The sequence below is a fragment of the Hemibagrus wyckioides genome, linkage group LG27, assembly GCF_019097595.1.
Source record: "Hemibagrus wyckioides isolate EC202008001 linkage group LG27, SWU_Hwy_1.0, whole genome shotgun sequence".
Lineage (NCBI taxonomy): Eukaryota > Metazoa > Chordata > Actinopteri > Siluriformes > Bagridae > Hemibagrus > Hemibagrus wyckioides.
Window position 1 is genome coordinate 2,249,597 of NC_080736.1, and position 21,121 is coordinate 2,270,717.

The 21,121-nt window shown below is 40.7% G+C and overlaps 1 protein-coding gene across 1 annotated transcript in view; it reads left to right on the forward strand.

The window, feature by feature from the left end:
* The window catches only part of itfg1 (integrin alpha FG-GAP repeat containing 1), a 129,456-nt gene that overhangs the window by 73,296 nt on the left and 35,039 nt on the right, over positions 1-21,121 (forward strand). The window contains exons 11-12 of the mRNA XM_058381546.1: positions 4,961-5,114; positions 10,830-10,938. Coding sequence (XP_058237529.1) covers positions 4,961-5,114; positions 10,830-10,938 — 263 coding nt within the window. The remainder of the gene's footprint in view (positions 1-4,960; positions 5,115-10,829; positions 10,939-21,121) is intronic.

Consider the following 21,121-nt stretch of genomic DNA (forward strand, 5'->3'; position numbering starts at 1 on the left):
CAGTGTAGCTGCTAATTTCTAGTATTAGCATTTGTCTGTTTTTTATTTCTTTTGTCCTTCTTTTCAATTTCCCATCTTCCTTATATATCCTTCCTTCTTTTTATGATTTATGTTTATAGAATCCTTCCTTCCTTCCTTCCCTGTCTTTCCTTCCTTTAATGATTTTAGATGAGATCATTCTTTATTTCATTTTCTTCTTTCAGCTCTTTTAGTTAACTCTTATTTTTTTCTCCCTCATTCTTTTCGTTCATTCTTTAGGTTCCAAGGTTCGCTTTTTAAATCCTCTTAAAACTTAAATGTGGTGGAATTTCTTTTCCTTCCTTTTTCCTTCTTTTCATTCTTCCTTTCTTCCTATTTTTTTCTTTCTTCCTTAATACTTCCTTGCACACGTCTTTTCATTTAATCGTTCTTTCGTTCCTAATGTTCCTAATTTCTTCTGTTCTTCTCCTCTTCTCTCTTTTTGTTCACTTTACATTTTTCTTTTCTGTGTATTTTTTTGCTTATGGTCTTTCTCACTCTTTGTGTCCACAAATTAAACTGCGGGTCACATTTGTTCATTTCTTGTGTGTGTGTGTGCATGCGTGTGTGTGTGTGCATGCGTGTGTGTGTGTGTGTATGTGTGCGCCTGTGTTCACTCAGCTATCCAGCCTCACGCTGCCCTGTTGCTAGGCGATGACGGTCCACCTCGTGTTGGTGTGTTTAGCGAGTCTCGTCTCGTTCGTCGATCAGGATTAATGTGCAGCAAACGGCTCTCACTCCATCGCAGCATAGCATCAACATCAATACGGCTCAGGCGACAGGACGCCGATGCAGAAACGCTCAGCTGTCTCATAGCTCTCCGGGACAAAACAGGGCATGGCTGCATCTATATTCCTCTCTTGGGGTTTTGCCGCTCTGTTTGAGGAACTTCAGGAGGACGGAGCTTAAAGAACTCTCACATCAGACATCAGTCATATGCAGATCAGATGCGTCCTTAAAGTTAAAAAGAAGCTCGCGGATTATTTCTCCTGCATTAAAACAAAGTCCTGACCTCAAGACACTATAGACCCTTTTTCTGTTAGTAAACATTCTGATGTTTTTTGTGGGGAGAAAGATTTCCCTGACTCACTCACTGTCCAGGACCGTGATTTGAAAAAATAAACTTTAACGGAAGGGACCAGATTGTCCGACCCGTACACGCTCACTAGATGGATGGACGATGTGACAGGATGACCTCCAGTTGACATCTGATAGAAAAACCCAGTGCTTCTGGTAACTGTAGAAAGGGAGATGACCCAAAGAGTTTCCTTTGTTTAGTCTCCAGTCGTTAGCTACCAGTTAGCTAACATACACGCTAAAATGTTAGCGTTACATGAGAAATCATTCAACTTGTTCCCCAATTTCTGATGAAGTGGACATGCATAAGAAATATTTAGACACGTAACCAAACCACACCAACAAAAAACACTAGTCTCTTTAACCTTATCTGATATGAAGTGTGCGTTGCAAATGCTAGCATTTTTGATGATAGTTTCTGTCCAGTCCTCTCGTTTTATTGAGTTTGACCACAGCCTTGGTTGGGTTTTTTTGTCCAGTAGTGGCAGCAGGTATGCAATAAAACTTCAAATTGGCGCCCCATCCATTCTGTCAGCCAACAACACAAGATGACATTTGTGTTCCTCGTGTAGCCGACTCTGTACTGGCCGCCTCCAGTTTTCCCTTCGTTTTTCCTCCAGCTAGCGCTGTGACGTCATTGTGACATCGGGACAAAATGGGTCTGTAAAACAGATGTCAGTAAAACAGCTGCTTGTTGTAAAAACAGTTCTCTTCATTTTGTCGTTATTTCCATGGCTGAGTGACTCGTACTGGGATCAGGTACCCGTGCTGAATTCCGTTCTCTTTCTGACCAATCAGTGACATGTGGGCGGAGCTAGAAAATAAGCTAATAGTGTTGATTAAGTTATTTAGACATTCATAGCTGTAAGCATGTTGAACTCAACTGGAGCACCGAGTTTAGTCCTGCTCTTATTAATCTGTACACCAGAAATACCCTTAATAAATACTCCAAACAGGAAGGAAGCTTTTGATGAGCTATATCAAGTTTAGTTAAGAATGACTGACTGGTTTGTTATGAAATAAATAAATAAATAAATAAATAAATAAATAAATAAATAAATAAAAACCAAAATTTCACTTTCACACACTTTTTTTCTACATCAGATACCTTTCAGGTAATGTTTTTTCCCCAACAGTTTAAAAATAGCATGGTAAAAAGCTAGCATGACGCTAATTAGGAGCTTTCACGTCCCGCATCCTTTCCCCTTCAGTGAATCAGCTGATCTGAGATTCATTCAGTTGTTCTGAACTGCTTGAGAAGGGAAACGTTGACGTTTTCAGCATAGCAAGGGGTTAACTTCATAAACAAAAAATCTTAATAATGACTCTGATTAGACTGACTAGTGTCTCACACACACACACACACACACACACACACACAGCGATACTGAGACACTGTGGATTTTATCAGGAGTGAGAGTGATGCTTTAGTCCTGTGCTGCCGTGTGGTGAGTGTTTGTGTGGTGTGTTTTTAGTAAAACACTATAAACCAGCAGTTTGGCTCTGTGTGAAAATTACAACTAAACCCCAGCGAGAGGCTGATTTTGTTTTTCACAACTGCAGGGTGTGAGATGATGATTCTACATGCATAGTAACGAGGGAAGGATAGAAGAAGGACGGGTAAAGGAAGGAAGGAGTAGAAAAGGAATGAAAAAAAGGGGAGATGTGGGATAAGGAAAAAAGGAAGGATTGGAGAAGAGAAGAAGGGTAGGAAAAGAAAGGAAGAAAAGAAGAAGAGAAGAATGATGGGAAAAGAAAGGAAGGCAAAGAAGAAAAAATAAAGATAGGAAAAGAAAGGAAGAAAAGAAGGATTATAGGAAAAGAAATAAAGTAAAGAAGGATAGGAAAAGGAAGGAAAGAGAGAAGAAGGATAGGGAAAGGAAGGAAAGAATGACAGGAAAAGAAAGGAAGGAAAGAAGAAGAGAGGAAGGATAGGAAAGAAGGTGGAGCTGGTTTGGAGGGTTTCAGTCAGTAAGTGCTGATGGTCTGTTCCAGAATGATTGTCGTTTATCTTTATATTGATGTTTGGAGACTTTGACAGCGAGTCTCTTAAACCCTCTCTCACATCCGCTGTTGTAGGTGTTAAGGTCCGCGTCTGTGTTCCTGTGGGTTTCAGGTGGATGATGGACTGATTTGAGTTTCTGAGGGAAGAGTGACCAGTTGCTTTGTATGCATCCATAATGGCTCTGTATCAGTAGTCCAGTACCCGTAGTCCAGTGTCATGGAGTCTTCTGTGTAATGGAAGGCCAGGAGTTCAACTGAAGCATCAGTAAAGGATTCATTTAAGCAGGTTTCAGTGAAGCAGCAAGCTCGAGAGGGTGAATAAAAATAATAATAAAGAATCACAAATAAGAAGAAATAATTAAAAGAAAGAAATGAAGAACTACATAAAGAAGGACGGAACATTTACCAAAAAAAGTGTCTGTGTAGAAAACAGAGAAAAAGTGAAATAATGAAAGAGTCTCTTCTGCTCTGGACGGAGACGGACGACTGAAGCAGAATTATTTTCTTTCCTTTAAAGAAAAATTGAAGAAGGTGGGCGCAGATAACAAATGATATTTTCATAAAGTATCCCAGCTGTGTGTGTGTGTGTCTCTATACATTAGTATTTCTGACCATGTGTGTGACAGAGCGATGCTCGCCTCTCTGTAGTTTCCACCTGCGTGTGGAGCCTAGCAATAAAGCAGCCTGACACTCCCCGTCTCTCTCTCTTACACTTCTCTCTCTTTTACACACACACACACACACACAGAGTAGTCTTTAGACTATAGAGCTTTATATTGCTGTAGCTGTGTATATGTATACATTCATATTTTTCTTTCTGTATATTAAATCAGGCCCAGTGTCCTTCACACACACACACAGGGGCAGACAGAGAGAGAGAGGGGAAGTACAAGAAAGACAGAGAGAGAGAGAGAGAGAGAGAGAGAGAGACCGAGACAGAGAAGGAGAGAGATGATGGAGGAGGAAAGAACATGAGCAGATTTGTGGATTTCATACCGCTGGTCAGTCACACTGCAAATCCTGATGTGTTGAAGATATGGATGGAAAAAAACCCTCATGCTGATAAACACTATATTTCTCCTCATCAGATTTCACGTCTTTAGCACAAGAACATCTCTACACCTTCACCATCGTTACTAATGCCTGGAAGTGTGAATATACATGAATATGCAAATGAGAAATTACAGTCTAATGCTGAAAACATGAGAGGACTTCTAATCTAGCTACCTCATATCTGTCAGAGCTGGACACTGGAGAGGAGTTTCAGTGTCTGACCATCATCATCGTTTGCTCACGTCTGGTTGAGGGCTTATTTTCACTTCACAGTGATTTTAAACTTCTGTAATAAATATAAATAGACATTTCCTTTTACCATTGTTACAAATCAGGTGTTAAACCCCATACAATAAAAATGATGTGAGATGAAAAGACTAGAATTGACGTCTTCAATCTAGTGGAATCGAATAGAAATGAGACGAGATGAGGTGTTAAATTCCATGTGAAGTAGCACTAAAGTCTTGAAACCTTTAAAAGGATTAAATTAAACTAATAAAAAGTTCCAGTCCTTTAAATGAATCTTGAATTTAATTACAATCGCCTGAGCTGAGAGGTTCCCGAGGTCCGTCTGTGTTACACATGACTTTGTTGTGAGAAGAAATAAAAAGTAATAAAAAGTTTTGAGTGAAGCAGAAAACAAACGTTCTCCTTCATTCTTCATTCACCTTGTAGTTTTAATTCAGAGTTTCATTACCATGAGTTAAAGCATTTAAATCTCTCTCTCTCTTTCTCCCTCTGTCTCTTTCTCTCTTCCACTCTCTCTCTCACTCTCCCACTTTCTCTCTCTCTCTCTCTCCGTGTGCAGTGCTCAGCAGCAGGCGTTTCTCCTGGAGAACGTGGCGTGTAATAACGTGAGCTGTAAAGACGCTGGACGCATGTTCCGTGTGCACTGGGACCAGTCGGACCTGAACGCCATCCCCAAAGCCGTTGTGGCCACGTTCTTCGACATCTACGAGGATGTGAGTCTTTTTCTCACTCATCTTCATGAGACACTTCGTTTAATACTGTTTAGAAGTTATTTCCTGTATACATATTTGCCTGCAGTGATGGCTCAAGTGGTTAAGGCTCTGTGTTGTTGATCAGAAGAACATGGTTCAAGCACCAGCACCACCAAGCTGCCACTGTTGGGCCCTTAAAGAAGAAGTTCACTTCCACAACAAAAATCTACAGATAATTTCCTCACCCACTCGTCATCCAAGATGTTCATGTCTTTCTTTCTTCAGTCGTAAAGAAATTATGTTTTTTGAGGAAAACATTTCAGGATTTTTCTCCATATAGTGGACTTCAATGGTGCCCACGAGTTTGACCTTCCACAATGCAGTTTAAATGCAGCTTCAAAGAGCTCCAATCCTTCATCCCAGGAAGAAGGCTCTTATCCAAACCATCGCTCATTTTCTTAGAAAAATGAAAATTGTATACCTTTTTAATCACAAAAGCTCATATAGCACTAGCTCTGGGATGAGATGGGACACTATATACTACTAGTCTAGTAATCATGTCGAAAGGTCACGCGTGTTGTATTTGGAACTACTCCCAGCATCACCAAGCTCCACAGTCAGGCCCTTGAGCAAGGCCCAAAACCCTCTCTCTGCTCCGGGGGCACTGTATCATAGCTGCCCCTGTGTTCTGACCCCAACTTCGTTAGCTGGGATATGCGAAGAAAAGAATTGTTCTGTAATGTAGGTGTGGCAATCATAAAGCCCTCTTCTTCATTAAATTGAGCAAAATGGGATAAACATATTTTCATACAATACTCTGCATACTTGATTGAGCAGGCTCTGAAAGATCCATCTACAGCCAAGCCTTAACCTTCTGGCAGAGGTGACCATGACTTGAGCTGAAATATGTAGGTACTTATCAGAAATGATGCAGTTTTTAATCTTAACAAGAGCCTCAGCATTTCACCAGCAGTGTGTTTCTTGCATGCAGGCAGCAAGAACTCTTTCTTAGTCTCTCTCTCGAATAATGAGCAGTGTGAGAGTCGATGCTCTGATCATGCAGAGAGCAGCCAAGCACGCTGGGTAATTTGCAGTGAAAGTGGAGGTGTCTCTGGTGGTCAGTACTGTATCACAGCTGTAATTGTCCTTCCCTGGTGTGTGACCCAGGATCTGTCCTTCCCTCACGACTCTAACGAGGCAGACTGATGTTCTGTCCATGCCTCACCTGAGACCAGTGGGTAACCTCTCACCTCCCACATTCACTCTCTGTGCTTTGGCTGTCCACCAAATCCACCAACTCCACTTAAGCACTTCAGGTCTAAGTGACTGTGTGTTTATTTCCAGTGAGATGAACTTTTTTAAAAGTCACAGTGTGTTTAAATTCCGGCCCAATCCTAACTAACCTTAACTTTAGGCATTTGAGTGAATTTCAAGTTATGAGTTAAAGCTGTAAGAGCTTGTGTCATGCCTTATTTGTGGCCTTGTGGAGATGATGATGATAAACATCTCTGCTCTAATGTAGTCACAGTATGGACCTCACTATAGACCCAGAATAAAATACAGATTAAAATGCATTTCTGTATTTTTTTTTTTTTTTGGCTCAGCACTTTCCGTCGCTTTCTAAAGTCCGTTCCAGATTGGATTAGTTTTACATGAGGAGGTGCGGTAATGTAATTATTATCAGAGTTTCTCAAGGGTTTTATTCCCGTCTGAATCTGTTACGTCTGTAAATTTTAGGGATTTTGAAAGATTATGAAACACACACACACACACACACAATAAATATATATATATATATATATATATATATATATATATAGCCATAACAGCCGTGTTTACATCACTAAAACGATCCCATCTCTGTAATTTATACCGTAGAAATCAATGATAATTAATACACATGTCCTCCAGCAATATTACTTCAAATGAAATTTAACGCTTCGAAAAGAAAAACAAAAAAGTGGCTGATATTTTTAGACTAGGTGTGAAATTCTGAAATTGTAAACACCCCTTTGCTCTGCTCACACGCCCATTAACATGAATTTCAAACATAAAGCATATGTTCTGAGTCTGAGTGCACTTTTACAGATATATGGACAAAATTCTACACTCTCGTAACCCTGAAAAAGTTCACTCTAGACAATATTCACTATATGTTCACTATAAGTGAGGATATTTTCTATTTTGTGCATTAAAGAAGTTGTTCACTCCCAGAACAAAAATCTACAGATAATTTCCTCACCCCCTCATCATCCAAGATGTTCATGTCTTTCTTTATTCAGTCGTAAAGAAGTGATGTTATTTGAGGAAAACATTTCAGGATGTTTCTCCATATAGTGGACTTCAGTGGTGCCCATGAGTTTGACCTTCCACAATGCAGTTTAAATGCAGCTTCAAAGAGCTCTAAACCTCCATCCCAGGAAGAAGGCTCTTATCCAGACAAACCATCGGTCAGTTTCTTAGAAAAATAAATAATTGTATACTTTGTAACCACAAAAGCTCATATAGCGCTAGCTCTGGGATGCGTGTCTGTGACTTTACGTACTACATAATCATGTCGAAAGGTCACGCGTGACGTAGGCGGAACTACTCCCAGCACCACCAAGCTCCACTGTTGGGCCCTTGAGCAAGGCCCTTAACCCTCTCTCTGCTCCAGGAGCACTGTATCATAGCTGCCCCTGCATTTTGACCATAACTTCGTTAGCTGGGATATGCGAAGAAAAGAATCATGCTGTAATGTAGGTGTGGTGATATTTTTATTTTTCTAAAAAACTGACTGATGGTTTGCCTAGATAAGAGCCTTCTTCCTGGGCTGGGATGGTTTAGAGAAAGACATGAACATCTTGGATGACAAGGAGGTGAGGAAATTCATCCAGGAAGTCATCCATATGTACAGGCTCTGATCTTTTAGCTATAGTAAGGAAGTGTGTTTGTGTTTCTGAGCCTTTTTAATTGTCCTTGGCTGGTTGTTGGAGACACTGGCATTGTGATGAATCACTGAGACGCCAAAATGTCCTCCTGTCTCTCTCAGCTCAGTTCACCTCATTTCACTAACTTTATTACTCTGACCAGATTAAATTACAGCATTGGCAGTGTTTTAATCAATATGTAGCATGTAGTAGTCAACACACATCATTTCAGATGTTTCTACTGAAAACAGAATCATAAGGTCTAGTAACGAAAATGATGCGTGTATAATTGGTATTGGTGTGTGTGTGTGTGTGTGTGTGTGTGTCACTTTCTGTGAGAATACGATGTGAATGTTGCTATATGATGTGTGAAACAATGTGATGTACAAAACATGCAGTTAAAGCAATGATTTAATAGATGACAGAAATTACAGGTTAGTGTTTATACAGTGTGTGTGTGTGTGTGTGTGTGTTTCTGTGTTTCTGCATGCACAAGCAAGTGGTCATGACCCCAATCATCTCATATCACAGAGGGACGGACAGCATTCCTCACTCTGTCCTCTGCTGGCTCTATGTCTGTCTGATGCTGTTTCTGGTCTCACTGCATTCAGAACAAGATTTAAAGATGATTCTTTAATCCCATATCTGACCAATACTAATCCCATATCTGATTAATACTAATCCCATATCTGACCAATACTAATCCCATATCTGACCAATATTAATCCCATATCTGACCAATATTAATCCCATATCTGACCAATATTAATCCCATATCTGACCAATATTAATCCCATATCTGATTAATACTAATCCCATATCTGATTAATACTAATCCCATATCTGATTAATACTAATCTCATATCTGATTAATACTAATCTCATATCTGACCAATACTAATCCCATATCTGATTAATACTGATCCCATATCTGACCAATACTAATCCCATATCTGACCAATACTAATCCCATATCTGACCAATACTAATCCCATATCTGACCAATACTAATCCCATATCTGATTAATACTAATCTCATATCTGACCAATACTAATCCCATATCTGATTAATACTGATCCCATATCTGACCAATACTAATCCCATATCTGACCAATACTAATCTCATATCTGACCAATACTAATCCCATATCTGACCAATACTGATCCCATATCTGACCAATACTAATCCTGTATCTGATCAATACTAATCCCATATCTGAATAATTATAAACCAAAATATATTCAGTCATAAACCTGAATCTGCCCAATACTAATCCACAAACTGAGTCAAATCTGACAGTCTAATCTAAAATCTGATTATTCATAAATCAAATCTGATCCATACTAACCCCAAATCTGACCTTTATCATAATCTCAAATCTGACCAAGATTCTAATCATAAATCTGACCAAGTCCAATCTGATTCTAATCTTGATCATAAATTCCACAATGACTCTGATGCTAATCCCAAATCTGACCATGCTCCTAATCCTACAATCAACTCTGTTCATGATCCATTGATCCAGATCTCCATCCTGGTCCTGATTCTAATCCTAAACTTCATTCTCATCTATTCCTCATTCCCAATCCCGATTCTGACTGTAATCCATATTCTGATCCTGATCTCAGCACTAATACTCATCCTGATCTTATTATTACAGAATAATCCATATTCTGCACCTAACCTTGATCCTCATCTTCACCCTAAACCTGATCCTTTATCCTGAGTTTCATCCTTACCTTTATCCTAATCCTGATTTTAATCCATATCCTGATCCTGGCCATAATCCAGATTTATATTCTGACCTTTTTAAATCTCTCAGATTAGGAATTCAGTAATACCTGCTTAAAAAAACATCATTATTTACAATTAGATCTAAGACAATTGTGACGTGTATAACTAACTAACATTAACATCCATACATTCTATTAACACCTAAGAATTTCTGTTAAAAGAATATTAACTTTTTAAGCATAACACTTGTTTACAGATCCCTTCAGTAGGCGGAGCTAACTAACAAACTTTAGCTCAGCGCAGCCGTTTAATTACGACATGATACTCTGATAAAATATATATTTTATTTTCATTTATATGCTATAATCTGATCTTCCTCATCACTTAAACTCCATCTCTGAGCTACAAATCATTTTGGTGATATGAATAAACCCGAGTCTCATGCAGAAATCTGTGAGGTCTCATAAACACCACTCTTTATACTTTTCCTAATTGTAATTCACATTAGTGTTGAATCAGGGCCGTGTAGAACCACAGACACATTACACTATTTCTCGTTTACGTCTTCAGCACAACGGCCCCTGGCTGCATTAGTGTGTGTGTGTGTGTGTGTGTGTGTTTAAATGCAGTCGCCTACAAACACACGCTTTATTGCCGTAAGGACTGCAGACTGAACTCCAGTCTAAATGTAAATGTTTGGTCTTGGATCATAGGATTACTATTTTTTAAGAACAGAAACCCAACTGAGAGCTCTGTGTGTGTGTGTGTGTGTGTGTGTGTGTGTGTGTGTGAAACCTTTTTGTGGACTATTCACAAATCCAAGACATTATTTCCCTTCTTGTGAGATTTTTTTTCTTGTATCCAGTGACACCTTCATGGTGGAGCGTCCAGTATTACTGTAACACACAGACACACACACACAGACACACACACACACACACACACAGACACACACACACACAGCTTTGATGTGATAGCCAGTAATGGTCTTGCAGGGTGCATTAACAATGCGAGAGTGTAACGATGGCACAGAGAGCTGTGAGGAGCCTGGTGCATTGTGGGAAACTAAATTATGTTCTCTTTGTTTGTAGGGAATTTTGGACATGATTGTGCTGAGCCGGACCGAGGGGAAGAAGGAGCTGACCATCCATGCCCTGAAGAACAACTTTGAGGCCGACGCTTATTTTGTCAAAGTGATTGGTGAGTGAAGGATTTGAGAACACTACGATGACCGTCCACTACAAAATTATTATTATTATTATTATTATTTTTATACTGGGTTGTTGAAATGTAAAAGCTTCAACAGTTTAAAAAGAAAATTAAGTGTACAGAATTTACAGTAATTCTATTCAATTTAATTCAGTTTTATTTGTATAGCTCTTTTAACAATGGACATTGTCTCAAAGCAGCTTTACAGAACATAAGAAACATAGTACAAAAGTCCAAGATTAATATTAGACAAAATCATCCCTAATGAGAAGCCTGAGGTGACTGTGGTGAAGAAAAACTCCCTGAGATTGTAAGAGAAAGAAACCTTAAGAGGAACCAGACTCAAAAGGGAACCCACATCCTCATTTGGTTGACACCGGAAAGTGTGATTATAAATTATGTCTGCCTTCACATGCACATGAATGTAATATGGAGTTGTCCCGCCCTTTACAGCTAAAACAGCTTCAACTCTTCTGGGAAGGTTTTCCACAAGGTTTAGGAGTGTGTTTATGGGAACTTCTGACCATTCCTCTAGAAGCGCATTTGTGAGGTCAGGCACTGATGTTGGACGAGAAGGTCTGGCTCACAGTCTCCACTCTAATTCATCCCAAAGGTGTTCTATGGGGTTGAGGTCAGGACTCTGTGCAGGCCAGTCAAGTTCCTCCACACCAAACTCACTCATCCATGTCTTTATGGACCTTGCTTTGGTCACTGGTGTGCAGTCATGTTGGAACAGGAAGGGGTCATCCCCAAACTGTTCCCACAAAGTTGGGAGCATGAAATTGTCCAAAATGTCTTGGTATGAAGCTGAAGCATTAAGAGTTCCTTTCACTGGAACTAAGGGTCTGAGCCCAACGCCTGAAAAACAATAGCATGCACTGACCCCACTCTGTGATTTTACGAGGCCTATACCACGTTATCTCTTTCTGTTGTTCCCAGTTGCTTCCACTTTGTTATAATACCACTAACAGTTGAGCATGGAACATTTAATAGTGAGGATATTTTACTCACGCTTGAATTTACTGAGCTCCTGAGAGCGACTCTTGCATTCACAAATGTTTGTAGAACAGTCTGCATGCCTAGGTGCTTGATTTTATACACCTGTGGCCATGGAAGTGATTGGAACACCTGAATTCAATGATTTGGAGGGGTGTCCCAAAACCTTTGGCAATATAGTGTATGTGCACATAATAATCATTTAGTAAATCTCACTGCAGACACTGAATGAATCTATTTGCCTGGCCGCTGCCCTCTAGTTTACTCTTTTTAGTTAGACACATCCATAAATTTGCATATTTATTAAACCGCACACAGGGATTTAGTTTTTGCAGTTTGGATTTGTTTTTGTGAGTGTTATGAAGATTGCACATTTTTTATACACACAGATCTTTACCAAATCTGGTGTTTGAGAGGAGGTAAGTGCAGGAAGTAGGCAGCAATTCAGGACCTTGGGCATGAATGATCATGATCTGTGCAGAAGAGGGAAATGAAGGAAAGCGTTTTCTTGTGTAACGATTTATTTTCTCTCTTTCATCCAACTTCTATCTACACATTTATTTCTTCCAAGTAACTCAGACAGTTCATGTTCTCCTGTCATGTTTCTGTGATCGAGGGATGGAGGGAGAGAAAAGAGAATGTGACCCCTCGGTGCGAGTGTTTGTTGAACCCGTCATAACAGAGCTGTAAGGGCTCTCTCTCCTTCTTTTTCTCTCTCTCTCTGTTGGTCGGCGTGGAAACGGAGGCACCGGTGAACCTGACATTTTGAGAGCTGACATTTGCAAAGAGGGACGTGTCTCGTAAAAAGCCGCCTTAACGCCATTTAATCCTGCAGACAGTGCTTTTATTATAGTAGAACACATACACACACACACACATGCACACACATGCACACTTGTCACTGGCTCCCTGGACTAGACTGAGATACAGAGAAGAGTCTGTGTGTGTGTGTGTGTGTGTGTGTGCGCTCTCGTTGCATGTGACATTTGGTGCTTTCTAGCTGGAAAGGATGTAACACTGACACATACACCATTTCTCTCCCACTGTCTCTCGCCCTCCTACCCTCATCCTATCCCTCTCTACCTCCCTCCGTCTCTCATTTCCTCCTTCCTTCCTCCTCTCTTTCTGGGATAATGAGCAGTGGGAGAGTGTTACCAGTCGATGCTGTGATCGTGCGCAGAGGACAGAAAGCAGCGAGGCACTCTGGGTAATTTGCTGTGAATTGCAAACTGCTCCCGGGCTGCCAGTACCCTCAAACACACACACACCACCATCACCACCACCACCATGCCATTACACACTGCCTGTCAAACAATATGTGTGTGTGAGATTTAGAAAGAAGAAATGAACAAGACACTTGCCCATGTTGGAGAGTATAAATAACAGAAAGGTTGGGAGTTGGTGGGCTCGCTGTGAACACCAAGCCACTGTTCTGCTCAACTCATTAATCTAACATATTCACACACACACACACACACACACACACACAGCATGAACCAGGCTTTCCATTCCCCCTAACTCTCCCTGAGCTGCAATTGAAAGTCTAATGGCTTCCTCTATCTGGACCTGAAGCGAGAGCTGCAGCTGTGTGGACAGGAGGAAACAACACTGTATAAGTATATAACTTCCTGTATGGTTAAAGAGAAGTGTGTGCAAAATCTGACTGTACTCGTCCAGATGCTCTGTCTTGTTTCACGCCTCTGAGTTTGAACACGATGGAAGTTATTCCTGCATGTTGCAGTAACATAAATCAGCCGTGTCAAACTCAATTACAGCCCCGGCCACATGGGCAGTTTTGAGAGCTCTCAAAGGGCCATAAAGCGCAATGTATTTAAGTGTATCTAGTCTGTGGATGAACATAACCTACATCAATAACCTCACCTCTAAAAGCAAAATGTAGGACATTTATGTACGTGCTAATAGGCAATAAGAGTAATGATACAAATGTTATGTGTGAAGATGAAGTCCATCTTCAAAAGCTTGCAAGGTCACGTGCTCCGTGCTTTGATATCGACCGTCGTGTACCACTGTTCCAGTCCTGCAGGTGTTGTCCATCTTGGAATGAATTGGTCTGGTTATGTCTCGTTTGTCACAGGCTTATTCACGCCTAGCCTTCATGTGCAGACTTTAAACAGCTGCCATGTGCACAACACCACAAGCAAATCCTCCACACAATCAATACAAACGCTTCAAATATCATTCTTGGAAGCCAGATAAACGTTGTCACCACATGAAGGCCTTAACACGTGCATCCTCTGGGACACATGAAACCGCTGCATCTTTTCAAACTGCTCCTCAAGCAACATCACAGGGCAGATTAACACTCTGAGGAAAATGCTATCTGGTCCTGGTGTTGCTTTGACTGACAGGAGAGATAGTAACTGCATCCTTTCTACCCATAGAGCAAGGACAAATTTGCTCTGTCAGACTCACAACCATTGGATAGCTGTGGCACTGTCAGACTTTAAGCTTGTGATCTCTTAAATATATGACCACCACTTTTGTTACTTTACTCTGAAGCAACAGAAGCATTTGGGGGGTTTCTGTGCTGCTCCTCCAGAAGCCATAGAAAATTCTCCAAATTTGCTAAAATTTGTCCTTAGGAACAAATCAGACCATTCTGCAGTGGTCAGTATCTATCTAAAGTGGTCCAAGAAAGGAACAGTGGTAAATCGGCGATCATGGTCATGGACGGCTCATTGATGCACGTGGGGAGTGAAGGCTGGCCCGTGTGATCTGATCCAACAGACGAGCTACTGTTGTTCAAATTGCTGAAGTTAATGCTGGTTCTGATAGAAAGGGGTCAGAATACACAGTGCATCACAGTTTGTTGCGTATGGGGCCACATAGCCACAGACCAGTAAGGGTGCCCAGGCTGAACTCTGAGCAACATTGAAAGCACCAACAATGGGCAGGTGAGCATCAGAACTGGACCACGGACAAATGGAAGAAGGTGGCCTGGTCTGATGAATCACGTTTTCTTTTACATCACGTGGATGGCCGGGTGCGTGTGCATCTCTTACCTGGGGAACACATGGCACCAGGATGCACTATTTGAAGAAGGTGAGCCGGTGGAGGCAGTGTCCTGCTTTGGTCAATGTTCTGCTGGGAAACATTGGGTCCTGCCATCCATGTGGATGTTACTTTGACACGTACCACCTACCTAAACATTGTTGCAGACCATCTACACCCTTTCATGGAAACAGTATTCCCTGATGGCTGTGGCCTCTTTCAGCAGGATAATGCCCCCTGACACAAAGCAGAAATGGTTTAGGAATGGTTTGATGACCACAACAACCAGTTTGAGGTGTTGACTTGGCCTCCAAATTCCCCAGATCTCAATCCAATCCAGCATCTGTGGAATGTCCTGGACAAACAAGTCTGATCCATGGAGTCCCCACCTCCCAACTTACAGGACTTAAAGGATCTGCTGCTAACATCTTGGTGCCAGATACCACAGCACACCTTCAGGGATCTAGTGGAGTCCATGCCTGGACAGGTCAGGGCTGTTTCGACAGCCAAAGGGGGACCAACACAATATTAGGCAGGTGGTCAAAATGTTATGCCTGATCAGTGTATATTATAGTTAGTACTCTGTGAGAAGAGACATTTCAGTTTTCCACAAATCAGAAGGTAATGTTTAAGTTCAACAGGATATAAATGATTTCCTGTCTGTGATTCTTAGAAACAAGCAGACAAACCTTTCTGTCAATTCTACAGGCCAAAGGGGGTCAGAAGGGTGCAGATTGCATCACATGCTGTTTGAAGGTGCTTACCTGGTATATACTTTCTTTACTTGTTCGCTACACTACACTCTCAGCTTTAGTGCAACACTAGAAGAAAGTTTTTTTTGGCTCAACCACTAAAGCCAAAACTTTTTTTTTTTTTAATTGTAACCACATGATGTCAGATTTTCATGTTCCTCAGCACAAACTCGGCTGATTCAGCTCATGAAGGCTGATCTGAGTCAGATGCTGTAGATCAAAGAAACAAACTGCAGTGCAGGGAAGTGGATGTGATGGATGCGATGGTGGAACACCGAGCGAGCTGAGCGGTGAAGCCGACAAGGGTGAATTAGGGAGTCCAAATGAATAAGACGATATTGATGACTCAACAGTGTGCCAGGTTAAACCCTTTAGTCCAGACCGTATTTCTGTGCACCCACGGGTTTGTTCTTAGTAGCAGATCTCCAGTTGTTCCCCATCACCTTGCCATTTGTACAAACAACTGAAGCAGAAATAAAGTATTGCTGCATTTGTATACAGCTGTGTCACTGTGTTTACAAGACACTTATACGCGTTTGGTACATCATGTACAACTAGGAGCTGAAATTTTCATGAGTTCATAAGCTGTGAATAAATGTTGAAGTTGATGCCAAGTGCAATTTTAATCTTACTACATATTTCAAGAAACTACTGATATTATTCATCTTTTTCTTGTTCTTCATATGAAAGATTAATGGCTATGTTAACTGTGGCTTGCTCTACTGTTAGCCTCAGCCATTAGCTATCTTAAACCATGTGCCTGTGTTTCCCAGTTACCTAGCAACAGTGTGTGTGTTTTTCTTTCTTTTTTAGTGATGGTATTGTATGTTTGTCTTTACATGTCAAAATCACACCAATTCACAAAGTGCGAGCGGGAAGCGGATGCTCGGATTTGTCTTTTGTTCATGCCTGTGTTGCAGTCTCACATACAACCACGCACATTCAGTACAACACACACACACTTCTTCCTATAGTCAGTATGAAAGCAAGAGTGGGAACTCAAGAAATACATAAAACATCACACTATTTATATATAGAAATAGACACAAAATGCAAATAGCTATGAATAACAGTCCATTACCTGCCTGATGGGTTAGCTAATACATGTATGATCCATTCATCCCTGCTTTTAAGAGGGAACAGATAAAAAAAAAACTGTTTTCAATTCCACATGTAAAAATGTGAACAGAAATTGTTTTGATATTAAGAGACATCACCACAGCCATCATGGGCAGGTGAACAGTACATTTCTACACACACAGAATGTGATTTATCAAATTGTTCTGGTGCATGAGAAAAATGTAATCATGGCTGAACTGATTATGAAGTGCTCCCGTCCCACTTATTGTCAACCGTATCAGGGTAAATGACAGTAATCGCTGTCTCTGCTGCTCATAACAGGATGCTTACAGGTAACAGCGATGAAATATGAAGTAAAATCATATTACTGGCATGTCTAAGGATGGATTAGGTTGACACCTGGGTGATGGGTTTAGTACATGAAGCTTGTTTGTAAGGAGCATGAGTTTCTCTTTGACGAGAGAGATGAGCGGCTCGTCAGTCGATTCCGTAGTAGTTTTTTAGCTGATCTCTACCGCCAACATAATAGCATCCGTTTTCACTCCAGGGTTTTTAGCCGAAGCCGCATTTCTACAAGAAACTGGAGTCAAACCTGTCAATAGAACACGTGTCATACACGCATTCATACTGCTCATGCTAAAAAAAAAAAAACATTACATTTCCCAGCACTGCAGTGGAACATCACAGGTTTTCATTGTAAATGGAGCGATAGATTTTCAGCAAGCAAATAAATTCAATACTTTTAAAGGGATCAGTGCAGTTTAGAACGTGTACGGCTCAGCTCAGGGCAGGCGATCTGGCAACATATCCAATATATATATGTGTGTGTGTGTGTATGTATGTATGTATGTATGTGTGTGTGTATATATATATATATATATATATATATATATATATATATATATATATATATATATATATAATATGTATATATATATATATATATATATATATATATATATATATATATATATATATATATATATATATATATGTATGTATTTATTTAACATGCTTAACAATTTGTTTTTGTTAAGTATTTAATTGATAACACTTACGGGGTACAGGGAACATCACTGAACATGGTACATTCTGAGTGTGTTTCTACATGGATGACGTTTTAGCATAAGAAACTTCATGTAAGTTTATAATACAGCTATGGATGTTCTCTTAGACAGGGAAGCATAAAAAGTGAACAACAGAAAAAGTATAAAACTAATTATATACTGTAAGCATTTCCTCTTTGAACCCCTGTAAAACCAAGCCCATAAGCCCCTTGACCTGCACACAAAGCTAATCATGACTCTTAGCACATAAACTCTGCATTAGCGGTCAGTGCATTAGCATGCACCGATAGAGCCGCCCTTTTGATTTTAGCACGCCACAAGGCCTCGTTACTGGTCCATAAAACCGACCCTAATCACTGTCTCATTCACGCCCGTGCTAACTCAAACTGGCGGTTCAATTAGGGCAGTTAATAAAGAGCAGATCGATCCAGGAGCAGAGGGAGTCAGGAAACGAGAAGCGCTCCGTTAGAGAACACGCAGCTACACATGCAGCAGATGACATTTAGAACAGGATGAGTGAACGGGTTTTATAAATAACCGCTCAACCTGATATCCCACTCTTTAGTTTAACACTTTAACACAGGGACTGATGTTATATTAGTTAAAGTGGATTTGTTAAAGGATTTGCTCTCAGACTTCAGTTGACTCAAAACCTCATCTTATCTCAATTTACTGCTTTAAAAAGTTCATCTGGGCAAATTAAAAGAAAGGAAAAAAAGCTCTTGAACCAGTGTAAAAATGTTTCTGCAATTCTACCCCTATTTAGTTAAAGGACTAGTGCAGTAAGCATTTAAAAGGTAAAAGGAGAACTCATAGGAGCTATAAATGAAATTGTTTTCACTTTTGCATTGCCTCATGTGACTTTCATTAAGCTCCTTACTCTGTCTCAGTTACAAAGGCTGCAGAAGATGAAACAGATCAAATACAAAACCCTCTGTAAGCCCTTAAGGGAAAATCTCGCTTTAAATGATGTCTTCTGGTTGATAAAAAGACATCAGTGTGTCATGGCTACACATACAAACACTACAGAAGTACAAAGAATATGAAACTGGTTCACTGTGGCTCAGTGATTTGATTTCCTGTCATTTTTAAGAGTAAACAGGAGAGTGTTTGCTTAATTATTGTTCCCCAACCAAAAGTTTGCATTTTTTAAAAATAAAATCACCATTTTGTAGGACACCACTTTTATTATTATTATTATTATTATTATTATTATTATTATTATTATTAACAATAAACTAAACCAATGTGTTGAGTGGATAATTAGAGCACTGCAGCCTAATATTTTAATTCACATAGTGATGAATTATTTCATCTGAATATTTTTTCCAAAAAACAGCACACTATCAATCTGCTAGGTACAGTAATGTGCAATAAGCCCCGCCCATTCTTCAATTCTGTTACCGTGATTAACCAATCACATTGCAAATTTTCTGATCTCATTGCCAAAACAGTTGCAGCAATGAAACTGAGCTTAAAGAATTAGAAATATTGTCTATAATATTACCTAATATGTACCACAGGAAGTTTTTGTTTTTTTTTGTATTGTTTTGTTTTTTCTTCCAAAACTAGATTTAGCCAGGTTTATTCCTGGGTAAATTCCACATCCCAGTATTGTAATATATTTCCAGCAGGTACAAGTTTTCTGTAGAATAACATTTGTGTTGAATTCCAGATTTCTTTATGGTGGTTTCACTTTTTAGAAGTTTCATATACACTGTGTCTGCGTGTGTGTCTGTGTCTGTGTCTGTGTCTGTGTGTGTGTGTGTGTGTGTGTGTGTGTGTGTGTACGTCCCTGAAGGCAGCAGTGGGTGGACTAAACAAGCTGAATGTGTTTCTGTGTGTACTGAAGCAGATATAGACCAGTGAGGAACATCTGCTTGCTGTGTTTCGGCTCAGTTTCCTCCAAGTTTTTATTTTTAGAAAGCTTTAACACGTAACATGACAGAAATTAGCCTTTGACACGGGCCTGAAAAACACTTTCACAGAACTAACAAATGTCAGATTCAACAGACAAACATGAGGATGTAAGATGTATGACGTATGATAAATATCACCATAGTGACCGCTGCAAACCCCTCATAGATGCATGCTTTGTTGCCACCCATTTCTTTCACTTTAAGTTTCCACAATCTGATTCTCAAGTGTTCAGCACTTCAGCTGATTCACAGTATGAACAAATTATTATACTAAGAGTGAGAAAAAATTAGCGTAGTGGGTGAGTTCCTTGTGACTCTTGCTCTGCTCACTTACCAGTAGAGCAAAATACATCTGAGTGGAACCTGACTAGGAAAAAGTGTATAATTTATAGTTTCAGTCTGAAACCAGGCTGATGGTAAAACTCAGAATCATGATAAAATCTATAACTCCGGCAGTGCAAATAAACACATCAACATGACATCAGAGAGGCGGAGCCATCAAAGAGAAGGAGGAGTGAAGATAGGCAGGTGTGCAGATATGTCATCTTTTTTTTTTTGATGGCTCAAGAGAGGCGGGGCCGTCACAGTAACAGCCATCAAGAGAGGCGGGGCCGTCACAGTAACAGCCATCAAGAGAGGCGGGGCCGTCACAGTAACAGCCATCAAGAGAGGCGGGGCCGTCACAGTAACAGCCATCAAGAGAGGCGGGGCCGTCACAGTAACAGCCATCAAGAGAGGCGGGGCCGTCACAGTAACAGCCATCAAGAGAGGCGGGGCCGTCACAGTAACAGCCATCAAGAGAGGCGGGGCCGTCACAGTAACAGCCATCAAGAGAGGCGGGGCCGTCACAGTAACAGCCATCAAGAGAGGCGGGGCCGTCACAGTAACAGCCACCAAGAGAGGCGGGGCCGTCACAGTACCAGCCACCAAGAGAGGCGGGGCCGTCACAGTACCAGCCACCAAGAGAGGCGGGGCCATCACAGAAACAGCCACCAAGAGAGGCGGGGCCGTCACAGTAACAGCCATCAAGAGAGGCGGGGCCGTCACAGTAATAGCCATCAAGAGAGGCAGGGCCGTCACAGTAACAGCCATCCGGAGAGGCGGGGCCGTGATAGAAGTAAGGCCATCAAGAGAGGCGGGGCCGTCACAGTAACAGCCATCCAGAGAGGCGGGGCCGTGATAGAAGTAAGGCCATCAAGAGAGGCGGGGCCGTCACAGAGATGGAGCCTGTAAGCCATGGTATCAACACTGATTTAAATTTGAAAATGTTGCTACTCCACAGACACCAACTGACAGGAAACGTTTATGAAGTCCTTCTTTTGTGTTCTGTCAGCTCAGGTCTGTGAGC